The sequence below is a fragment of the Lissotriton vulgaris genome, chromosome 7 (assembly GCF_964263255.1).
Source record: "Lissotriton vulgaris chromosome 7, aLisVul1.2, whole genome shotgun sequence".
Classification (NCBI taxonomy): Eukaryota; Metazoa; Chordata; class Amphibia; order Caudata; family Salamandridae; genus Lissotriton; species Lissotriton vulgaris.
In genome coordinates, this window is record NC_141695.1 from 1,663,214,487 (window position 1) to 1,663,239,204 (window position 24,718).

Sequence of the window (24,718 nt, forward strand, 5' to 3'; positions counted from 1 at the left end):
CATTAAAACTGTAGATCCAAGCAGAGTTAAAAAAGAACAACCAAGGCAGGGATGGTATGATAAGAGCTGTAGACTGGCACGACATAACCTAAGTACTGAATTGAGAACGGGTAATGCTACAGCAGTTAGGAAGGCGAGAGATAGTTATAGATTGACCCAAAAACAAGCCAGGAAACGTTGGGACGAGGAACGCTGGTGCGAGCTGAAACAGGCTTGCGCAGCCAAGGATTCCAAGTTATTTTGGGCCACAGTAAAATGGGATAGGGGAGGGATAGCTGCACAACCACAAAATCACGTTGCTAAAAATAAATGGACTGAGTTTTTTCAGCCACAGTATGCCCGCAACCCAACTCTTATTTCTGATCCCCCCCCCGACCGTCCTTTTTTTTTTTTTTTAAACCTTTATTTATAAATACACAATACACAGCGTCTGCCTACAACCCCGCGGGGCCGGCCGCTATGACATAAGCAGGATAATTAAAAAGTAGATTAGGAGACAGTACGTTGTTAAAGCAATCTCTCGAGTCTACATTATCGGATAGAACATAGCACCATCTAAATAGGATAAGAAAGGTTTAATTTTATGTTTTTGTCGAAAGGAACAACAACACACAAACACATGGTATCATAATGGCAAGGGTTGCTGGAGGTGGGGGGGGAAGGTGAACAAGTAAAGAAGGACGTATGGCGAGGGGGGGGGCGAGTACGAGAGGAGAACAAAGCGTGTGGTGGAAATTGGAGAAGGAACGTAAGTCATGGGGAAGAGGGGAGAGGAGCCTCATAGTCCAATGGAGGAGAGCAAATCTCTCCACGATACGAATTCCATTGAGCCCAGACCCTGGACCATTTCTTTGGACGCCCCCGCGCCTCATACACAGTTTTTTCCCTGAACATGCACCAGTCCATGTTCTCTTTCCAGGTACTGAGCAATGGTAATCTAGGGGAGCCCCAAAGCTGCGCTATATCTCTCTTTGCGACCATGTTGCCCAGGGTAACCCAAAGTGTCTGGGCAGCATTACAATCAGACGGTTCCCACACATTTAACAGACAACGTCGTGCTTCAGGAAGGAGTGGGATCCCGGTGACACGACCCATAACATCATGCACTCTAGACCAAAAAGCTGCAATCATCGGGCATTCCCACAGAACATGAAGGAAGGTACCATCCATCCCACACCCACGCCTACATCGTCCATCAGAAACCAAACCCAATCGCACCAGACGCATTCCAGCCAGATACACACGGTGGAGGATCTTCAACTGGACAAAGCGAAGCCGAGCCGGAATAGCCACCTCCTTAGGGGAGGATACAGCTGACTGCCAGTCCTCGTCGTCTAGTTCGAGTCCGTCAGCCGTCCAGGAAGCGCGAAGCTTCTCAAGTTGGTCAGCCCTGTTGTTGACAAGCTTTTTGTATATTAAGGAGATAGTGCTATCGGGGACGTGGCCGTCCAGAACCCGATCCTCCAAAGGGGAGGACTGCGGTATGTCGGTACCAGATGGAAAGACGGAGGATAAGGCATGCCTCACCTGCATGTACCGGAAGTGCTCTCTATCATCAAGCCGGTATTCCAGTTTCAATAACTCGAAGGATTTGACCGCGCCCCGTGCCCATAGATCCTCCACCGTACTGATCCCAATCATGTCCCACTTCTCAAATCCTTTCGTCTTCCACAAATTGCCCAATCGATCCGAATCATACAATGGCGTCATACGCGTTAGCCTACCACCCCAGCCCGTGGCCACAGTGGCATCCCTGCACGCCCGCACCGCACATTTCGTCGGGCCCGTGAGGAGTCGGAAGGGTGCCTTAGAATACAGAGCCCTATGAAAGTTGCCTCCGGGTAACAATAGTTTATCCAAGGCAAAGGCAGGAGCAGGTTCCGGGGCGTATGTCGCATGGTTGATGGCGCTCAGGTGAGAGGCCCAGTAGTATCGTCTAATATCCGGCAACGCGATACCACCATCATACCATGAGAGGGTGAGCTTGGACATCCCAAATCAATTGTCGCTGCAAACTCTCAACCTCACGGAAGTAGCGAGCAGGGACAGGGTCGAAAAAATTCTGCAGGGCGTAGAGAAATCGGGGGAGCGACATCATTTTGAAGAGCGCCGCTCGGCCCAGTGGGGATAAGGGCAATTCACGCCACCGTCGAACGTCTTGCTTGAGTCTACGGAGCGGAGCATACAAGTTCCGCTCATAGCGGACAGAAGAGGACATGGAGACATAGATCCCCAAATACTTAAAGCCGTCGGTCGCTACCAGTATGGGAAACCTGCGAGGTAGAGGCGGCAGAGTCCCGGCTATGACGTAAACACAGGACTTAGTCCAGTTGATGACTAGTCCCGAGTTCTTTCCGAAGGACGTGAGAACGGCGAAGAGAACGTTAAGCAACTTTTGAGGGGATGTAAGATAAAGAAGGATATCATCCGCGTATAAGGAAACACGATCCTCGAGGTCTGGAAACCATCTGATCCCCTTAATGGAGGGTTCCCACCGAAGCCACGCGGCAAGGGGCTCGAGCGCCAACGCGAATAGAAGCGAGGAAAGCGGACAGCCCTGGCGCGTACCACGGCCTAAAGGGAAGGGATCAGAGCATCTACCATTTACCACGACCTGAGCCAATGGCTGTTCGTAGAGGAGCTTGACCCATGCGATGAAATTAGGGCCAAAGCCGAATTTAGCGAGGGCCGCCCAGAGATAGGGCCATTCAATAGTGTCAAAAGCCATTGTGGCGTCCAAGGAGGCAACCACAGCCGGCTCCGCGAGAATTGGAGCTCTCGCGAGAACACTGTGGAGCCTACGCAGATTAAGGGCAGTGTTCCTGTGCGGGATGAAACCGGATTGATCCGGGTGGATCAGGTCGCAAATTACCTTAAGCAGCCAATTGGCCAGAACCTTAGCAAGGATTTTGGGTTCCGCGTTAAGGAGAGAGATGGGGCGGTATGAGGCGCAACGGTCACGAGGCTTGCCGTCCTTATAGATGACCACTATGGTAGCAAGGCGCTGCTCGAGGGGGAGGCTGCCAGCCTCAACCGCCTCGAGAAACATGTGGCGCAGGTGGGTGGCCATCTTGTCCGGACAAAGTTTGTAGAGTTCAATGGGCAGTCCATTTGGGCCCATCGCCTTTCCCGAGCGCAAGGATCGGATAGCAAGGGCAATCTCATCAACGGTGAAAGGGGCCTCCAAGACAAGGCCATCCTCATCCGAAACAGTAGGCAGGGCAATGTCTCGCAATAGTAGCCTGGAATCGGCCTCATCCCGATCACTAACGGGCGTATATACCTTCCGGAAGTGGTCCACAAAGCAATCCACAATTTCACCAGGATCAGATACACTCCCACCAGACTCGCGGACAATGACAGGCACAATACGACTCGCTCGCTCAGCCTTATCCAGCCATGCCAGGAGCTTGCTAGCCTTGTCGCCCACATCATACAGTCGGCCTAATTGATTCGATCGCATCAGTTTAGCAGCATCCGTGACACAAGCTTTATAGTCAGCTTGTTTTAATTCCAGAGTGTGCAACAATGCAGGCGTGTCATTCCCACCCAACTCACTTTCAAGCGCAGTAATCTCAGTTTCAAGAGCCAGAACAGCCTCCCTCTTTACCCTACGCTCCGCAGCAATGAGTGATAGGGCAGAACCCCTGATAACCGTCTTGAAGGCCTCCCAAAGGACTGTGGGGGAAGTGACCGAGCCCACATTCTCGTCGAAGTAGCAGTCAATTGCCTTAACCAAATCTGAACGGAGCCGGGGGCTTCGGAAATGCCAGGGAGGAATCGGGGGGACCCTGTTGCCAAGTAGGCCACCCACAGTAATACTAAGCAGCAAGGGGGAATGGTCTGAAATACCCCGGGGAAGATGTCGTACCTCCCGAACGGTGGACAGAGTGGAGGCTAACATAAAGAAATAATCGATACGGGAGAGGCTGCCATGCGCGCCAGAGTGAAAAGTGTAGTGCTGGAGTGTGGGGTGTAATGAGCGCCAAACATCCACTAAGCCAAAAGTGTCAGCCATCTCACTGAGCCACATCTGGGACGGAAGCAGGACCCTAGGGGGAAGTCGATCACATTCACCAGACATAACAGAATTGAAGTCCCCGCCCAGGATTAACAGTCCATCTGGAAGACCAAGGAGAGTCCTGCCAAGATCGGCATAGGTGGTAGCCTGCAGTCCTGGGGGAATATAGACAACAACCAGCACAATCTGTTTACCCTCCCACCTCCCAGAAACAGCAGCGTACCGCCCACGGTCGTCAAGGATAATCTCGTCAATAGCGAGAGCAAGGGAAGACTTCACCATGATACCCACGCCCCGGGACCCAGAAGTGAAACCAGCATGTGCAACCAGGCGATAGCCCCGGCGGTCGAGGGCTTTACAAGCATTTCCAATTAAGTGGGTCTCCTGTAAGAACACAACATCAGGGGCATGGCGTCTCAAAAACTGTAGTACAATGCCCCGCTTGATCCTATCACCCAACCCGTTTACGTTCCAAGAAAGAACCCGCAATTCACCCCCCCCCCATTACGACAACTACATTCCACCCCCCTCCCCCTCCACAACCCCAAGTTCGGAGTGATTGCAGACTGTGAAATACCATGAAAACAGATACATAACAAACTAAACAAAACACAACCAAAACCCCAAGAACCAACCCCCCAACAGAAACCCGTTACAACACCCCCCTCCCTGCACCCCTGCTGACTAAAAAGCCACCCCCAACTGCAGTGTGCCTGTCGCCCCATCTTATCTACACAAAGAACCCCCCGAGGAGGAAGGGAGAAATCACCCGTTCCCGCACCGCCACGGGCAGAACCATAAAGCACACAGTTAGTTCACACAGTACAATACGTAGTCTCAGTCCGGACCTCCGGGGCCCCATATTACTCCTGGGCCGTTGCACCACCTTCCGCACCACCAGGGCCTCCGCTCCCAGAGTCATCAGTCGGCAACGAGTCCAACCAGTCGGCAGCACGCTCCGGTTGATCAAAAAAGTATGCACGTTCTCTAAATTCAATCCGTAGTCGGGCTGGAAACAACATGGCGTACTTCAGTCCCCGTTCTCTCAGGCGACGCTTCACCCCAAGGAACCCTGATCGTTGTCGCTGCACTTGGGGAGTGAAATCAGGATAGATGGAGACAGAGTTGTTGTCATACTTCAACGGGCCGTGTTTACGGGCGGCCTGGAGGATAGCGTCTCTGTCTCGATAGTGAAATAGTCTTGCGATGATAGGCCTCGGCGGGCCTCCTGGTTTCACTTGTCCTCCTGGGAAACGATAGGCGCGCTCTACGGCAAAGAACTTACTGAGTCCAACCGGAGCAAGTTTGGCAACGATAAGTTCCTCGACCAATAAGTCGATCGAGGCAGCACCGTCACATTCCGGCACTCCGACTAAGCGTATGTTGTTCCGCCTGGCCCTGTTGTCATAGTCCTCCATACGCTTGAGCAGCAGATCGTGCGAGGCACGCAGATTCCCAATCTCAGACTGTGCCTCCGCCATGTCCGTCACCAGACTCGACGCCTTAAGATCTAATGCCTTCACCCGCTCATTTGTTTTGGCTAAATCGGCCCGAATAAGAGTAACATCCACAGCCACCGTGTCTATTTTGGACACGATGGCCTCGTATTGCTGACTCATATCGGCCTTAAGTCCAGAGATGGCAGCCAACAGATCCTGAAGCGATACTTCCGAAGCAGACGGCATATCCGTTTGAGGTCCTTCAGCGCCCACGCTTGTAACACCGGGGGAGCCTCTCGGCTGGGTGTAGCGTTCGATCATATTGGACTGGATCGACCCCCCCCGGGTTGCAGCCTTCCTGCGTTTTTCGGCCTCAGCTTTCGTCGCCATGTCGCATTCGATGTCGGCCGAGTGGCCAGGTGAAGCTGTGAGACGGAGGAAAAATCCAGAAACTCCGACGTGCAATTCAAGAGGGAGTATCGCGGCCTCCTTGCCAGTCCAATGATGGAAAGTGTGGACCGTGAGGCAGCAGGCGAGGGCAGAGTAGGAGGAGACAGAGACAATGAGGCAGGAAACCGAAAGCGAAAGCAGTACACCTCCGGTGGGCCAGATGCAAGGCAGCCGTTGTTGTTGAGTTACGGGTCGGCCACAGTGGGCAGCCGAGTCCCCGGTCGCGCCCGTGGGCAGGCCTGAAAGTTGAAGACGACGGAAAAATGGTCCCCAAGGTCCGATTTCGACCAAAAAAGGATCGTCAGCATCAGGAAGGATAGTGCTTCAAAAGCCAGTCGAAATGATCAGGATAGGTGTAGGATAGACGAAGAAGGGCGGCGCGGGTCTCGGGAGCTCTCTGCTCACGCGACCATCTTGGATGCCCGCGTAGCTCCTCCCCCCGACCGTCCTTTTTAAACACCAAATATTTAATGAAAAAGATGTTAGTATGGCCTTGGATTGTGTAGCGGGGGGAAAGCACCGGGCATGGATGGAATCCCGACAGATGTGTTCCTATCTGACTGGAATTCATGGTGCACTTATTTTACATGGTTGGCTAATGCAGTGGCTATGGGAGGGGAAGCGCCCGCCTCATGGAAGGGAGCGGAAATCATCCCTTTTATTTAAAAAAGGTGACAAAACCCAGGCCAAAAACTATAGACCCATCAGTCTCATTCACACAGCGCAAAAACTTATGGGGCGCTTAGTCCAGAATAAATTGCAACAATTGATTGATGAAAAAAGCATGCTGTCACCATATCAAGCAGGGTTCCGCCCCTTGACCAGCAGTGTTGACCAAGTTTTCTACTTCATAGCCATCTATTGGAGAAATGTCACACTAAAAAAGGGCACATTGTACGCTGTCTTTGTGGATTTGAAAGCTGCTTTTGACCTGGTCCCAAGAGAAAAACTGTGGCAGACCTTGGCTGATGTAGGCATAAGCCAAGAACTCCTCACCCTGCTTGTGCGCCTCCATGAAAATAATTTCGCCAAAATTAGGTGGGGCAAGCAGGGAGAAGTGACTGAGCCCTTTCCGGTGGAGCGACGGGTGAGGCAAGGGTGTGTCCTGGCCCCAACACTATTTTCAATCTACATAAATGGTATTGTTGATCATTTGAAGAAATCTCCAAGTGACGCCTCAATCATAGCAGGTTCACATGTTCCCGTCCTAATGTTTGCGGACGACACGCTTTTACTTTCACATACACCGAGCGGTCTCCAAAAAGCGGTTGATGCCTTTGGTGAATTTTGCGATAGTCGGGGCCTTGAATTGAACACCACCAAGACTAAATTCATGTGCCTTAACCACCAGACCACGTTTAAAGGTGTGATAACGTACAAAGGTACCCCACTTGAGAAAGTTGATGCTTTTTCCTATCTAGGAATTATTTTGCAGGGCGATATGAAATGGAAATCGCTTATTAATACAGCAGTACTAAAGTTAAGCCAGCTTGCAGGCGTAGTCGCCCTCAAACATAGAGCCTCGCTGACAAAACCAATAAACTGTGCCCTTGAAATTTATAACATGAAAGTACTGAGCGCCTGTTTATATGGTTCCGAACTTTGGGGTTTTTCAAATCTAGGAGATTTGAGGCGGGCAGAAAATATATTTTTGCGAGGGCTTGTAATGGCCCCACAAAGCACACCAACAATCCCATTAAAGTTGGACCTTGGCAGGAAAAATGTTGAGGATATAGCTCGGCTACGGCCACTGCTGTATTGGAGGCGTTTGATGGTGACCCCAGAGCTAAGCCACTATGTCACAGCTTTGTCAGATGTTGTCACGTGTGATCGTTTCCATTGTATTGCATGGCTAAAAGAACTGCGGGGCCTACTTGTAAAGTTAAAACTGGAACATCTATGGGGTAACAGGGATGTGGCTTGTTTTCCATCGAAAACAAAATTGAAAGAAATGTATTGGGAGATGGTGTATTCAACAATGTATTGTAAAGGATCTGTACCCAATCTGTCATCTCGCTTTTTGGACATCAAAATGTTTCCATCGTGCGAAGCATACTGGGACATAATTGAACGCCCGCATGACAGGAAATTATATTTCCAATTTCGTGTTGGAACACTCCCAGTGAATGCCTTCAAGAAACATTGGTCCCCGCCGCGGCATGAACATTGTTATCATTGTAAAGACCAAATAGAGCACATCTCCCACCTGCTGTTTTGTTGCCCTTTATATGCAAACCCACGGCGTAAATGGCTAAAGCCATTCTGTTTAAACATTGGCACTCGCAGTCAATCGATAGCACTTAGAATATTAGAATCCGACTGCTCTACACCATTTGTGATTGCTGTAGCAAAATTTCTTGCTTGGGCCTGGGTAATCCGCACCCGCACATTAATGCTAAATGTAACATAATGAAGTATGGTTGCCATGTCTTAAATGCTCTCCCATTTTAAAAGTTTTTTAAACAAATTCTATGAACTAAGCACAAATTTTATTTGTGTATAGTATTCGACTGTCATTTGTTTAATATGTGTTTTAAAAAAGTATTTTTAGCTTTAGTATTTATTGTATAGGGTTAGGATGGATGCTTTTATGACAAATGTCGAATAAAGCTTTGAAACGGCAACGGAAAATCACGTCATCCATCCATGGCCATCAAGCAAATGAGTGCTCATGTAAACCGCTATAATAATCTACAAAAAAAAAAGGGTGAAGACGAGATGGAGAGTAAAGGTGCAGTGAGTAGTCTGGACCTCCGGGCCATAATCCAGAGAAGAAAATTACCTCCCAAGTAGTCAGCAGTGCAGTAGAGGATGTGGGTGGAGCAACTAGAGTAAGTGGGTGGAGCCACTGGTGGAAGTGGGTGGAGCCGAGGGAAGTGGGTGTGGGCTCCTAAATAAAATTGAGCACCTGCACTTCATACTTTACAAATTAAGCACTGAATAAATGGTTAAGCACAAGTGAATGGTTGTCTATGTCCGTCTTTTTTACGGTCAAAGGAAACGATCAAAAGCAGAATAACAGATATAATGATATATAAAAAGGGTTACAGGGACGCTATTGTTAGGCTCGGATTTTCTGCTTTTCAAAAATAAAACTCCAAAGCAACATGCTGTTTTTTAAAATAAAAACAAAATAATGCCCCTACACCATGGGAGTTATCTTCCATGGCAAGAGGGACATTGTGCAGTGTTTACTGCTACAACATGGGTTACAGGGACGCTATTGTTAGGCTCGGATCTGCTGCTTTTCAAAAACAAAACTCCAAAGCAACATGTTGTGTTTTAAAAATAAAAACAAAATAATGCCCCCACACCATGGGAGTTATCTTCCATGGCAAGAGGGACATTGTGCAGTGTTTACTGCTACTTACCAGCATGATTTTACTGGTGGTGACAGGTAATCAAAACTGACCTGTATGTTAAACAAATCTAAATGACATGGGCGTGCGTACAGGTAAAACTCCGACAGCTCTTACTCCATTAGGCCGTCCAAGGGGTCTAATCATGGCAGAGACGGAATAGTCTCCACCGTGGTTACACCAGAGGGCCACCCACTTTTAAATCAGGTGGGTGGATCATTATGTTGGTGGGAAGAAAACTCCCTGTTGCGATGAACTACCCTTTCCCCCAAGTCCTTAGTGCCAGAGGATCTAGAGAAACCTCTCTTAGGCCATGTTCTGGAGACAAATTACTGAAAATGTATCACTGCCTGGCTAAGCGAGTTGCAACGGATGGCTGTAGCTGATGTGGTGACATTCATGACAGCAGCACAACTACGTGAGGTATCTGCAGTGAAGGTTTAGTATGCGGTTGTGCATTGACGGAAGATAATCCTGGTGATGTGGTGGGTGAGACGAGGCTTGTTGAGAAGGGTGCTTAGTGGAATATCTTGTATAGTATTCTGTCATCATTTGTTGCAGATTCAGATTAGGTCAACATGTTCTTGAGGCCAATCGTCAGGCTACTCACCATCCCTGAAGCATGGGTCATTGTGATGGAGAAACCTGTGTTTAAGTAGTCATGTGGAAAAAAAATGTCTCTGTATCTTGGCATTTGACCTGGGCTTCTAGATCTGATTCTTCTTCTTGCTTGTATTCCACCAGCTTAGACTGTGGTTGAGATGGTATTTTGCTCTCAGAGATAAACTTTGGCAGGAGCATCGATACCACTCCCTTATCGGAATCAACTTTAACAGTGACGCACCGAATGTGGAATGAAAATGTCCTGAGCCAGACTCTCATACACTGATGCCGGCTGGGATGCATGATTATGGGTTGGGGAGCGCCTAATCACTGGCTTGATGCCTTGTACCGTCTAAGTGTACTGATAGAAGAGGCTACATGTTATAATACTAAGGGTGACCCAGACAAATGTTCATTCAATTCACTCAAATAGATAACTGCAAAGAGAGTGTCGGGTGGGTTGTTCGAGGGTGGTGGGAGGGATTGAAATGACCGGGGTTTGTTTAATTGCGACAGTTCCGATCGCCACAAAATGTAAAATCAAAATGGCAATGCAATATATTTGTTTTAAGCAGACATATGCATGTTTTTACTTTGATATACTGAACTTGAAAATGTATGTAACTGCTTCACATACTATGCTAATAAACAGATTTTCAAAAAAAAAAAATCGGAATCAACTTAAGTGCTTCCTTCATTTAACCAGTATCCACTGTTGAAGGGATAGTCATCAATGAGACTGTTACTGATGGATAGGCAGGTGCAGCCAGCAAAACATCACCTATGGGAGCGATTGACAGTGTCTTTGATAAATGAATCTTCACCTATTGTCATGTGTAGCGCAACACAAATGACTAATTATGCATTTGATGTATGACTTTATATATGCAAGAGCACCCATACCTGTTATGAAGACCTTAACAAAAATATTCTGTCTTCTCACCAGGTAAATGGTGAGAGAGAAAGCTGACTAATCTAAGTTATGAAGACAACAATGGCACTGGGCTTGTTAGAGACAGCTTTGTTGGAAGTTTAATAAATGCGTGGTGGTTTACTAAATGTGAGTGAACCCTGTATGAAGAAGGGAAGTAGAGGTGCCATACTTCCCAATACTTTGAACTTAATGTCAGACAGACGTCACATGAAGACACCTTATCCAGTGTTGCTTTTATGTCTTAGATTTTTCATTGCTTCCCCTTGTTGTTTATTTAGTCGCAGATATGTAAATACCCTTTGTTGTACGTAAACATCCTTGTGAAGAACTGACCAATTAAGTGCCAAAACTATTAAAGCGAGTTAAATATGAAGTATAATTTTCCTCCTGTGACTTTAATGCAAGCGTGCGCATTCCTTGACGAGAAAGTCTGGATTTTGGTGTCAGCAGAAAATCATCACCTTACTTTGACATATGAGAGAGAAAATGGAGAGAGAAAATGTAGAGAGAAAACGATGGGGCCAATTCACAAAGCCATTTATGAGAACATGAAGAAGTGGTGCATTAGGACTATTTGACATACTCATAAATGCTGTTCTGAAATTTTGAATTTTCAGATACAATTAGAACAAACAAAAAGGACTGTGTCTTCTTTTCAGTTTTACCAAGTATGGATGGTTTATGCTTAATTAACAAAAACATATACGAGTATATAAAGTACTCATGCAGTACTACTTCACATTCTTCTGTATGCCTCTGTAAATTTCTCCTTACATGTTTAAAATGTCCTTCCAACTTGTAGAGCGACAGGATTAAATGTAGTTCAGTATTTCATTAGCCAGGTACTTCTTGGTGCATTAAATGTCATTTAACAGTGTGATTTCCCAAGATATGTATCCATTACAGACTGAGCAATTGACAAATGAGAGACTATCAGTGGAGAATCAGGACAAGTGGCCAAGGGTGTGTAATTGTCTTGATGATAAATGGTTACTCATGGCTATCATCAAATACTAATCTCTCACTAATATCCTCCTCGACCCAGTCTACATTGCCGAATTCCAGACCAACTGTTTACTCTCCCCTTTCCACATTTCCACGTGGAATTCCTCCTTCTACGGTTTATCAGAGGAAGGGGAAGCTCAGGTTGACAAAGTATGAGCTACCACGCCATCAGTGCACCTCTGCTTTAATATGCAAGTATATGAATAACTCAATTCTGGCAGTTCATGAATAACTTGATTCTGACCATTCTTCCTCCTTTTATATGGCCATTATTGCTGATTGCTCACTGCTGCTCACTGTGGTCACAGTTGTGCCTCTGTGAGTTGGTGCTGCACATCTTTAAACCCTCAGAGTGAACGGGATGAAAGTGGCGAGGCACATCTCAAATAGCCACATGTGTGAGACACCACTGTAATTTGTCTGAAAACCCTTTAGAAAACATAATGAAGATTGTCCCATCATGAAAATACATCCTCAATGAGCAAAGTTTCACAAAGGTTTTCAAAAGAAAATGGTTCTTTGTACATGAGCTGCTGATTTAGATCCTATCCTAATGACTGAGTGCACAGTATAAATCTACAGACAGAATCTCAAGGTCTTGCACGAAAATACACTGCTGAGGCATTATTATCTTTAATTCAAGATTTGGAATGGCTAACCTTCTCAACTGCTGCGTGAGGTTTTTTAAGTTCTTCCAGGAGATCACACTTGTGTTTTGCACTGCACAGTGCACCACATCTGGCTTTGTTATCCATTTCAAAACCTTCACATCGATCTGGTGGTCCTGTCACCTGCAACAAAGATTCTATTACCTCTATTATGAAAATGATCTTAGCCTTAATATTTAGAACATCCATCAAACCAAATTTCGTATTTACAGACACACGTATCACTTGGTGTAAACTTCACATGTCTTGCAGCATCCGTGCTGCCTTTTAAAATGTAATTAAACAACAGGGGGTGGTGATGGACAGAGTTTCTGAATTAAGCAGAATACTCTCACCCAGTCAAGAGATCAGGGCTTAATCCAACACCGTTTTTTAGCTCACTGCACCATCCCAGCTCAGAACCTGGCTATATGCAAATTAGTCTGTCCCTGGCCCAGTGCATCATGGGAACAGGGCAAACCAAACTACCAAGCCAATTCTTTCACTGGGAAGGAAACAAGCTTCCGGGGACCGGTTTCTGGCATTTCAGCCGTCTTCGGCCCGGCTTGCTTGAATCCCGATGGTGCAATAAGCAAGGGACTCACGTCTGAGTATAGCCTTCCACGCTTATGGTGGACAAAATAATTAAACAACAGGGAAAATACTAAGGTTCTTTGAGAAAGTCATCCTCACAGTGCAGTTCACATTTGATTAGCATTTTTATTTTATGGCCAAAACCTTGATAAACATGGTGACCCTAGTAGTGAGATGGTTGAACTTCAGATTCAGATCACGTTTTATTCACCTCTTAATATTATCACTAGATATTATCATTATTATTATTAGAGTAAACGTTCTTCAGAACAGCATATATTATAGACCCCAAACGGCCTGTCAGATAGGGGATTGGTGTACGAAAGTGCCTTTTTTGGACATGATTAGCCCCAACTTTTTGCCTGGAAAATGATGTAATTTCGACTGGAAATGCACAGGGTCTCTGCCAACCAGGTCCCCTGTGCCAGAGTTCTTTCCCTAAACTGTACCTTTGGTTTCTCAATTGGCCCCACTTCAGTGGCCTTTGTAAGTTACAAGTAAGTGGTAACCCTGGTACCTAGGGCATTGGCAATGAAGAGGGACACCAAGGGGAGTAGCACAAATTGTGCCACCCTAGGGTCCCCTCACCAAGGCCATGCACACTGCCACTGCAGACTACTTGCCTTAGTTCAGGCAAAACCGAACAGTCGACAGGACACACATCCATGTATGCCATGCTCACAGACACTGCATGGGATAAAGGTATGCCACCCCTTTAGCAGGCCTTATAGTCCTAAAGCAGGGTGCACTATATCTCCTGAGAGGACATATCTGTACAAGCAGATATGCCCCTACAATATCCATGTTGATTTTTGAATATTGTAAGTGAACAGGGAAGCCATAGGGAGTACATGGGCTGGACACTCGTCATTACTAGCTCCCCAGCTCTATGATGGCTTCACAGTGTTATGGGATATTTGGTACCAAACATCTCATCTTAATAAACTTGCACTGTATCCAGTGTCAGCTTTATTAACAATTGCACACAGAGGACCCCTTAGAGGGGTCACCTGACACCCACCAACCCTTAGAGTGGTCACCGACTGGCCTAAGCCAGTCTGTCACCCCCAGACAGAGTTTTGACCTCATGTGGTGAGCAACTCCACGCTCAGAGGTCGAAAACAATGCCTACCAAGGCTGGACGTGTTTCCATCTCCCTCGGTCAGGAAGAGCGATCTGTGGCAGGAAGCTTCAAAGTCGCCTTTGAAACGCAACCCCAGCTTCTCCTGATAGAAGTAGCAGCCCCCCCCCTCCTGTCCTCACCCCTTTTGGAGAGAAGACAGGCACGAAAACGAATAATGAGTGGGAGGTGTACCCCCCTCTGCCCACTCCACCCCTCAGGTGCTGGAGGCAAGGCGAAGTACATTTTTTAGTGCCCACTATTTTGAAGATGGTGAGACTTTTCCAATGAGGGCTAGGGCTATGTCCCCCTTCCACAGGAGGTGGACTTAATATAGGGTGTAGACACCCCAGTTAATGGGCCCAATCGGCCACTACCTGTCACTCCCTTGTAAACGCCACTAAATTAGGTGGCCTCCCCAGACCCTGAAACAAATATCCGCGGACACAAGATGAAGAAGAACGTTGTTGGACCGAGAACTACAGACCTCATAGTGGACTTTGGGGGCAAACTCTGGCTTTCTGCCACAGAACTCAACAATTGCCATTCTAGAGGAGGAGCTTAGCGCGTATCCAAGATGGTCGCGTGAGCTGTGAGCTCCCGAGACCCTTGCCGCCTCCACCGTCTATCCTGGCGTAAATCCTGTTTCTGACGACAGGTTCAAATAGCTAAGACTCTCCTGATCTGAAATGCCTTTTTCAGATTTTGAATCGGATGCCGGACGCCCGAATTACTCTTTCCTGAATCCTAGAGGCCTACACCGTGGCTCATCCCGGTACTTGGGCATCTGGAGCACCCCGAAAGTAATTGAACAACAACGGCCTGTGGTACGGGACGGCTACCTGGGGTCTACTTTCGTTTTCGTTTTCTATGGCTACGAAGACTGGAGGTGGCTGCCTAGTACCAAGCTGGCCTGTGAGCGCCGTCGCTTGACATATCCTCACCTACGCCCTGCATTTCAGTCTCTCGTGATTCTTCCTTGTGGGGAGCCATTTACACCAGGTCCCAAAAGCCCCTGAGGGGCGCGCAACCCACCATGGCGGCCAAGTCTGAAAGTGAAAAGCGGTCCCTCAAGAATGCGACTCGCGGTGGTGGGACTCAGACCACCATTATGGACAGATTCGCGCGCAATAAAGGCTCACCCAGCGGGAGTGGTAAAACCCCGGAGGGCCTGGGTGGTGGCCCCCCCGAGTCGGAAGACCCAACTCTTCGGGACGTGATGGGCGCCATCGCTAGCATACAATCGTCGATGGGCCAACAGTACGAAACCTTGGCAGCCAAGATCGACACAGTGGCGGTGGATGTGGGCCTGATCAGGGCGGACTTGGCCAAGACCAACAAAAGAGTCAAATCGTTGGATGTCAAGACAGCCAGTCTCATCACAGATGTCTCCGAACTCCAACCTGAGATCCGGACTCTTCGGACCTCGAGTGACCAGTTTGCCCGCCGGCTTGAGGACTTTGAAAGTCGTGCTAGACGCAATAATGTCCGCATAGTCGGTGTTCCGGAGTCCTTAGCCGATCAATCTACAGACTTACTCATTGAAGATCTGATCATCAACCACCTCGCCCCTAAGGGCCTGAGTAACCTATTTGCGGTGGAGCGTGCCCACAGAATTCCGGGCGGAAGACGCAAGCAGGGGACTGCCCCGCGACCCATCATTGCGCGGATCTTTAACTTCAGGGACAGGGACACCATTTTGTAGGCTTCGAGGACTAGCAGCCCCACTAAGTTCGAGAATGCGTCCATTAACTTTTACCCGGATTTTATCCCTTCGGTGCAGAAGCAGAGACTGGGATTTTCTGGGGTGAAGCGGAGATTAAGAGACCTGGGCATGAAATATGCTATGCTTTTCCCCGCCCGACTGCGCATCGAACATAATGAGCGGGTGCTCTTCTTTGATATGCCATAGGTGGTCAGTGACTGGTTGGACACGTTATCTATGCCACGGAACAATGCGGAACAATCCAGAGGTACTGAAGGCAGCCAACGGGACCAGGAGGAGTAAGGGCACCGGTGTGTGCCACCATCGTATTGGGTTACGGTGGATTTTTATCCTTTTTTGGGTCGATGACTTTCTTAAAGACAAGCCCTGGGGCGGCGGGGAGCTCGGGACTTTTCCTCCTCCGGGGGTGTTTCCTTTTCTACTCGTAGTTTAGTTTTCTGGGGTAGGGCGACAGGCACACTGCTGAATGGGGTGTTTTTTTGGTTTCATCGCAGGGGTGCAGGGTGGGGGGTTGTTGTTTTGGTAATCTGGGGGTGAGGGGAGGGGCTTTCTTTTCCTTGTTTGTATTGTTCTTGAGGCTGCGTATTGTTGTATGGCCTATTCTGTGTTTCCTTCGTGGGGTTTGGGGGGCCCGACTGCTCATTTTCGGGGTGGGGGGTAGGGGGTTGAGAGTCTTGAGTTGGAATGTCAACGGCTTGGGGGACAAAATAAAACGGGGAATTGTACTCCAATATGTGAAGCGCCATTCTCCCGACATTGTCCTATTGCAAGAAACGCATCTGGTGGGGAACACGTTCCATGCAATGAACCGGAGGGGCTACCGGCTGGTGGCACACGCGGGATTCACTTCGGGCTCTAGAGGGGCTGGTGTTATGATCCTTAGTTCCCTTCCCTTGGAGATTGATGAAACGATACTGGATGACAGGGGAAGGTATGCGGCTATTGTTGGTAGGTGGGAGGGGAGAACGGTTGCCATCCTCTCGATATATGTCCCCCCGGGTTTGCAGGCCACTACGTTTGTCGACCTGGGGAAATTGGTACTGAGGCTTCCGGAAGGGCTCCTGGTGGTTGGAGGGGACTTCAACTCGGTGGTTGATGGTCTGGAAGATCGACATCCTCCCAGGGCTCTTACACTGTCGCAGTCCTGCCTAAGTGGTTTCTTGGAAACGTTTGGTATGGTGGATTGTTGGCGGATGTTTCACCCAGGTCAGGCCCAATATACTTTCCACTCCAGGGCCCGTGGGAGCTTAGCCAAACTTGACTATATTCTTGTGCCCGCAGCCCAAGCCACGACGGTGCGAGAGGCCCGACATTTGCCCAGAGGCATCTCGGATCACTCCCCGCTATGGATCCATATAGATCTCCATTTAGACGAAGGAGGCCAGGTCGCCCCAATTAATCCCTGGCATTTCTGTGTTCCTGAGACTAGGGCTGGGGTGCTTAAAGCTATAGACCACTACTTCGCTGACAATGTAGGATCTGTGTCCTCGTCTGCGTCCCTATGGGAGGCCTTTAAAGCTGTGATACGGGGTCCGACACTGTCACTGGTCACCAGCTCTAAGAAGCGCCACAATGGGGAGGTTGAACAACTTGAGTCTGATATAGTGGCTTTGGAAAAGGATCTTGAGTGTGGGGTAACGCGTGAAAAAGTGCATGTTTTGCAACTGAAGCAGTCTGATTATAGAGCACTGGTTACGAATGCCGCGAAAGCTATGAGTCGTGAACAACAGGGCCGTTTGTATGATGTGGGCGATAAGGCGGGGAAGTTGATAGCTTGGTTGGACAAGAGGGAGAGATTGAATCGTGTGGTGCCTGTGGCTGAGCGAGTGGATGGTGTACGTGTGACTGATCCGTTGGAGATTGTAAAGGAGTTTGCTTGCCACTTTCGTAAGGTGTACGCTCCGGTCTCAGATCGGCCGGAGGAAGACTCCCTTCTTTTGCTTAGGGATATCGCTTTGCCTTGCCTGTCCGACTCTGATAGAGACCTAATGGAGGCGGACTTCTCCACTGATGAAGTAGCGCTCGCTATTCGCTCCATTCGCTCTGGAAAAGCCAAGGGCCCAAATGGCATTCTCATCGAGCTGTACAAGCTGTGTCCGAACAAAATGCCGGCATATCTCCGCTCGATGTTCTTGGAATCCAGGGAGAGGGGTTCGCTTCCCCGTGACCAGCGCTTAGCGTCTATCGTGGTGATCCCTAAAGAGGGAAAACCCGTGAATTCTGTACCTCCTATAGGCCTATTTCACTTCTGAATGTGGAACCTAAAGTTTTGGCAAAAATATTGGCTAACCGTCTGATTAAAGTGATTGGAGATTTGGTGCATCCAGATCAGTCTGGCTTTATTCCAGCCCGTAATACCGCGCTGAATTTACGGCATCTTCATGGCGTGCTGGCGGGGGCAGAAACGCTAAGTGAACCGGCCATTTTGGTTTCTTTAGATGCCACTATGGCATTTGACACAGTGGAATGGCCATATCTATGGGCGGCTTTGGCGAAGTTTAGCTTCGGACCGGTGTTCATCGGGTGGGTGCTTACTTTATCAGGAGCCCCTGGCCCAGGCTGTAGTTAACGGTCAAGTGTCGGCTTCCTTTGTTCTGGGGAGGGGTACGCGGCAAGGATGCCCTCTCTCTCCGTTGCTTTTTGCCTTGGCTCTAGAGCCCTTGGCCGCTTGGTTGAGATGGGAGCCGTCCCTCAAGGGTATCAGGTGGGCCCACGGTTTTGAAGATCGCATCTCACTTTATGTGGACGATATTCTTCTTTACCTCACCTCCCCACGGAAGTCACTGGGGGTGTTGTTCGACGTCCTTAATTCCTTTGGGAGGAACTCTGGACTGGTCATCAATTGGGGCAAGTCTTGTGTGTATTCGCTCACAGACGATACTCCACTCGTACCGCGCAACTGTCCAATACAAATTTCTTCCACCGGGTTTAAATATTTAGGTATTTATGTTTCGCGTGATTCGGCTGTCAGGTATCAGCGCAACCTACTCCCCCCGCTTACTCGCTTCAAAGCAGACGTGAAAGCCTGGAGCAGGCTGCCTCTGTCCCTGGTGGGCAGAGCAGCCTTATTTAAAATGATGTCTCTTCCCAGATTTTTGTATGCGCTTCAGAATACATTGGATCTAGTGCCTTCCAGCTACTTCCATGAGATCGAGTGCCTACAAAGGAAACTGCTGTGGGCCGGACGTCCCCGGATTGCCTTGGCTAAGCTTACGCTGCCTTGGTATGATGGCGGTATTGCGTTGCCAGATATACAACGATATTACTGGGCTCAAAACTGAGCTTGGTTAATCATGCGATGTATGGTCCAGCTCCTAACCCGGCTTTTGCTATGGATAAATGGCTGCTGCCGGGCGGAGACTATAGCAGGGCGCTTTATTTCAAACGGTCCGATGTGGCTTTGACCAGGCCTACCAGAGTTGCGGTGCGGGTCTGGTACAACGCTAATGTCGCTATGGGCTGGTCGGATACTCTCACTCGAGCTACTCCACTCTACGCTGCTGAGAGGTTGGGCAATTTGTGGACTACCAAGGGTTTTGATAAATGGGACCTAATTGGAATTAGTAGGGTGGGGGACCTTTGGCGGAAAGACAGGATAAAGTCTTTCGAAGAGTTGCAACTAGAATTCAAACTTAGTCATCGAGAATACTTTCGGTACCTACAGGTCCGACACGCCCTTTCCTCTGTTTTTCTGGCTGGCACGCCTGTTCCAGAATCCTCTCCCCTGGAGGACATAGCACTCGATGGACACGTCCCGAACAGTACAATCTCCCTTATATACAAAAAGCTGATAAACGACCGAGCGGACCTTCTTCTACAGCTCCGTACGACTTGGACCGGCAATGGACTGGAACTTGATGATGAAGACTGGCAGGCGGCGATATCCTCCCCGAAGGAGGTAGCAATCTCGTCCCGTCTGAGATTGGTGCAGTTAAAAATCCTACACCGAGTGTATATGACGGGTCCTCGCTTGTTGCGTATGGGGTATGTCTCAGATGATTTGTGTAAGCGTTGGTGTGGCATGGTGGGTACATTCCTTCATATTTTGTGGGAGTATCCGCCGGTAGCTTCCTTTTGGAATCGTGTGCATGGTGTTATGACTGAGGTGACGGGTGTTTCACTTTTGCCTGAGGCCCGAAGGTGTCTATTGAATGTGTGGGAGCCTAATGATTATAATGTGGCACAGACGCAGTGGGCCTCCTTGGGTAACATGATCGCTAAGCGTGACATTGCGCAACTGTGGGGATCGTCTAAGGCACCCAGCCTGTCGGCCTCGTCTAGGAACATGGAATGGTGCATGTTTCGGGAAAAAACAGTTTACATCGCTCGGGGCAGGCCCAAGAAATGGGGGAGGGTATGGAATCAGTGGAACCAATATCGTGGCAAAATTTGTACCCCCCCCCATTTGAGCCTCCACCGGAAGTGCCGCACTCCCCCTAGCGTGATGTTCCTTCTGGTTTGGATTTGTCTATATATCGCTGGCTATCTCTCTTTCCCCCTCCCCCCCGTCTGCTCTTCCTATAGACTATGAAACAGTTGTGGATGTGGTACTCCCTCCCCAGAAGGATCACTTATGTCTCTGCCTTCAGTTTAGTCTCTACAGTTATTTTCTTACTTTTTGGTTGGTTTTTTCTAAAAAACACAAAACAAAAACCTGATTTCGCCTGTGATGTAGTGTATGGCACGACATGATTGTCTAACTGCCGCCGGGCCCTAGGGTTGTCGGCTGAAGGGCTGTGTATTTATTCATCCTGATATGATTATTGGAAATGTTGCCAGCCGACCCGATGTGGCTGTATGATTGCTATTGTATCTTCATGTGTCTAATAAAGGTTTAAAAAAAAAAAAAAAAACAATTGCCTTCCCCCAGCTTGTCTCATTGCTGCGTCTACAAACCCTGGAGGGTCATCAGCACTCCGCACATCACCAGGGGCTCCCTTGAGATAGCTGAGCTTTCTCCCTGCAGCCGCAGGTCCCCAAAACAGCTAAATCCGATCCAGCATCGTCCAGCACCCCAGGCCGACCAACATCTCTGCCAGCCGAAGATACACTTGCTCTGTAGAGTCAGCTCAGCCTCTGCACCAAGTCCTGAGGCCCCAGCCCTCACTGGAGCTGAAAGGTACAAATACCTGGGGTACCAGACCCCCTACTGCAAAAACCTCAGAAACAGAGTCATGTGGACTCCAACTTTACATTGTGCCAGCACCTGATGAGGGACAAAAGGACTCTGGAGATCCCCCTCAGCAGTGGCCAAGAAGCTCCAGAATCGTCACTCCAAGGTGCCTGTCCCTGACCGCGAGGTGTCTCATTGCCCAGCTGCACAACTTCACTACACCCATCCCGGCCCGCTGGCTGGAAACCAGCTGTGCTCCTGTGGCCTCAGATCCCTTGTGACCTCTATCCCCTTTGAGAGCCCTTGAACTTGCCTACCAGTCCCTCTGTGCTTTACATTTGCAGGTGCATCCCTTCCTTCGTAGTGCGCCAGCTACAAAGTCCCCTTGCTCCTGGTGAAATCCGGGAAGCTCCAGAGAACTTGACTGTGGAACTTTAGACCTTGGCTCCTAAACCTTCCGAGTGAACCACAACAGTAACTGTTTTGCATTGATTTTCTAATTGCCTTTTTCCTTGCATAGAGAATGTATTGTGCGTAACTATGCACACTTATAAAACTTGCATTTACTGTCATTTTTCCATATTAAGAAAATTATTTATCTTGTATACGAAGTTCTTGGTTCAAATATTTATATGAAAAGAAGTACTATTTTTCTAATTCAGTCTTAACTTCGTTCATTGAGTGTGTGTATCATTTATTGCCTCTATGCGTACAACAAATGCTCAGCACTACCCTCTGATAAGTCTAACTGCTAACCAAACTACCACAAAAATAAAGAGTTAGTACTAGCAACCTTTGCCTCTGTAAACCAATAGGGGACTCCTCGACCTCTCTGCACAGTGTGGTGCACTATATAGAGAGGTGAATTTGCTACAATTGGTTTTTGCGGCAATATTTTGACAGGATTGGCGGAACGAATGGGGACTTCTGAATTCTAAATGAGTGGGATTGTAGTCTGTTCTTTCCACCATTCCAGAATATGAAATAGAACCCAATGAAGCCTCAGATCTTCTCTCCAGTTCTCTCCAGTTGCTTAAATACCAGACTTGAGGGACACTGCTGGAGATGATCGGGGACTGAATATTAACGACACACAGGCTTAAGACATTCCTCTTTTTTTAACATTTTACTTCCATGAGAAGGATACAGATGAGGAGTAGTAACAAGAGGAGGAAATGTAAAAGTGAAGTAGAACAACATTACACAAGGCAATTTATGTCTGCCTTTGCAAATACCGTATTTTCCGGCGTATAAGACGACCTTTTAACCCCTTAAAATTTTCTGGAAAGTCGGGGGTCGTCTTATACGCCGGGTACAAAATTTTATGGTATTTTTTCATGCGCTTTTTCATAGCGAGGACTTCACTCGAAGGTGTCAGACCGCTTCACAATACGAAATAACAAGAAACAACACACCTTATGTTAAAAAATACAGCCACCGACCCTGGCAACGTCCAAAAATACAGCCACCGACCCTGGCAACGTCCACACCCAGGCCCCGCGCCATGAATTGTGCAAGTATCGAAAGCGAGCGTGTTTTTGTCATAGCGAGGACTTCACTCGAAGGTGTCAGACCGCTTCACAATAGGAAATAACAAGAAACAACACACCTTATGTCAAAAAATACAGCCACCGACCCTGGCAACGTCCACACCCAGGCCCCGCGCCATGAATTGTGCAAGTATCGAAAGCGAGCGTGTTTTTGTCATAGCGAGGACTTCACTCGAAGGTGTCAGACCGCTTCACAATAGGAAATAACAAGAAACAACACACCTTATGTCAAAAAATACAGCCACCGACCCTGGCAACGTCCACACCCAGGCCCCGCGCCATGAAGTATCGAAAGCGAGCGTTTTTTTCATAGCAAGGACTTCACTCGAAGGTGTCAAACCGCTTCACAAGCGAGCAAATGGCGCCATGAGTCTTACCTCGACTGCCGCTGCCGCTGTACACGCGCCTCCAACCGCTTGCACATCCCCAGGCAGACGAGGCAGCAGGACGAGGCAGCAGGACGTCCGAAACACGGTACATGGTAATGGGCAGCCAGCGCCGAAGATGGCAGCGCCCAGTGTGTTGACACGTTTGGCACGTTTTGGCACGCTCACCTCTCCCCTTGGCATGGGCGTGGCATAGAAAGGGGACTGTACAATGTTCCCGAATGTTCCCGAAGGCAGTAGAGCACTTGCCGTGATTGGCTGGTTGTTGCTAAGAGGAAAAACAGTCTCGTGACCAGATAGCGTATTTGCCGTACCGTACGTGTGGTGTTGAAGACAGTCTCTGCACCTGTCCATTCTGTACAGCACCAGTACCGTACATTGAGTGCAAATGGCAGACAGCGAAGAACCCGGCAAGGCTCCAGCAGCGCATCCAGAGCAAATGGCTGGCAGTGTAGAACTCAGCAAGGCTCCAGCAGTGGCAAGGAGAAGAAAATATGAAGCCAGCTACAAACTCAAAGTTGTGGCTTTTGCCACGGAACATAATAACTGTGCTGCTGCTAGGCAATATGGAGTGACAGAGAAGATGGTTCGGGCCTGGAGAGCAAATGAGCAAGCATTGCGGAGTATGCCAAGGGGCAAGTGTGCACTAAGAAGAGGCACCCCACATTGGCCAGAACTGGAAAAGCATGTAGCAGACATGGTGGCCGAGCATCGGCAAAGCGGGTATGTTGTGACCCGAAATAAAATCCGCTTGGTTGCACTTCAGTGGGCCAAATCTAATCCCGATCTCAGCCACAGATTTAAGGCCACTGTGTCCTGGTGTACCAGATTCTTGGGAAGGCATAATCTGGTATTGCGGCAAAAGACAAAAATTGCCCAGAAATTACCAGCGGATCTTGATGCCAAAATGCATAGCTTCCATCGCTACGTCATTAGGCTGCGCAATGAACATGTGTATGCGCTAAGTAGCATCGGAAACATGGATGAAACTCCGATGAATTTTGATATGATCGCCAACAAAACTGTCCATCAAAAAGGCGAAAAGACAATTTTAATAAAAACAACAGGACATGAGAAGTCCAGTTTCACTGTGGTACTTGCATGCACAGCTGATGGTGGCAAACTGAGGCCAATGGTTATTTTTAAAAGGAAAACAATGCCGAAACTCAAGTTTCCTGCTGGTTGTTTTGTGCATGTGAATGAGAAAGGATGGATGGATGAAGAAGGGGTAAAGCTATGGCTTGATAACGTATGGAGCAGGCGACCAGGTGGACTTCTACAAAGGCGTAGTCTACTGGTGTGGGATATGTTCAGGGCTCATTTAACTCCCAGCACCAAGCAAAGGCTGGCAAGACTGAAAACGGATGCTGCTGTTATACCTGGAGGACTGACATCGTTGGTGCAGCCACTGGATGTGTGCCTAAACAAGCCATTTAAAGATCGCATCCGAGAACAGTGGAATGAGTGGATGGTTAGCGGTGAAAAAACATTCACAAAAGGAGGAAACATGCGTGCGCCACAGTTGGATGTTTTGTGCAACTTTGTCATAAAGGCCTGGAACGACATCGATGCAGAAACAGTCATAAAGTCTTTCAAGAAGTGTGGCATATCGAACTCATTAGATGGTATGGAGGACGACTATCTGTGGGAAGGTGAAGAGGATGCCGAAGAAGAGACCACATCATCTGATACGGAATTGGTACAAGATCCATACGATGACTGCCTTACAGATGTACCACAAGATCTCATAGACTTACTTATGAGATCAGAT

The 24,718-nt window shown here is 48.4% G+C and overlaps 1 protein-coding gene across 1 annotated transcript in view; it reads right to left on the reverse strand.

The window, feature by feature from the left end:
- Positions 1–24,718, reverse strand: part of EFCAB8 (EF-hand calcium binding domain 8) — a 1,673,324-nt gene that overhangs the window by 420,019 nt on the left and 1,228,587 nt on the right. The window contains exon 16 of the mRNA XM_086932659.1: positions 12,471–12,602. Within this exon, the coding sequence (XP_086788785.1) occupies positions 12,471–12,602 (132 nt within the window). The remainder of the gene's footprint in view (positions 1–12,470; positions 12,603–24,718) is intronic.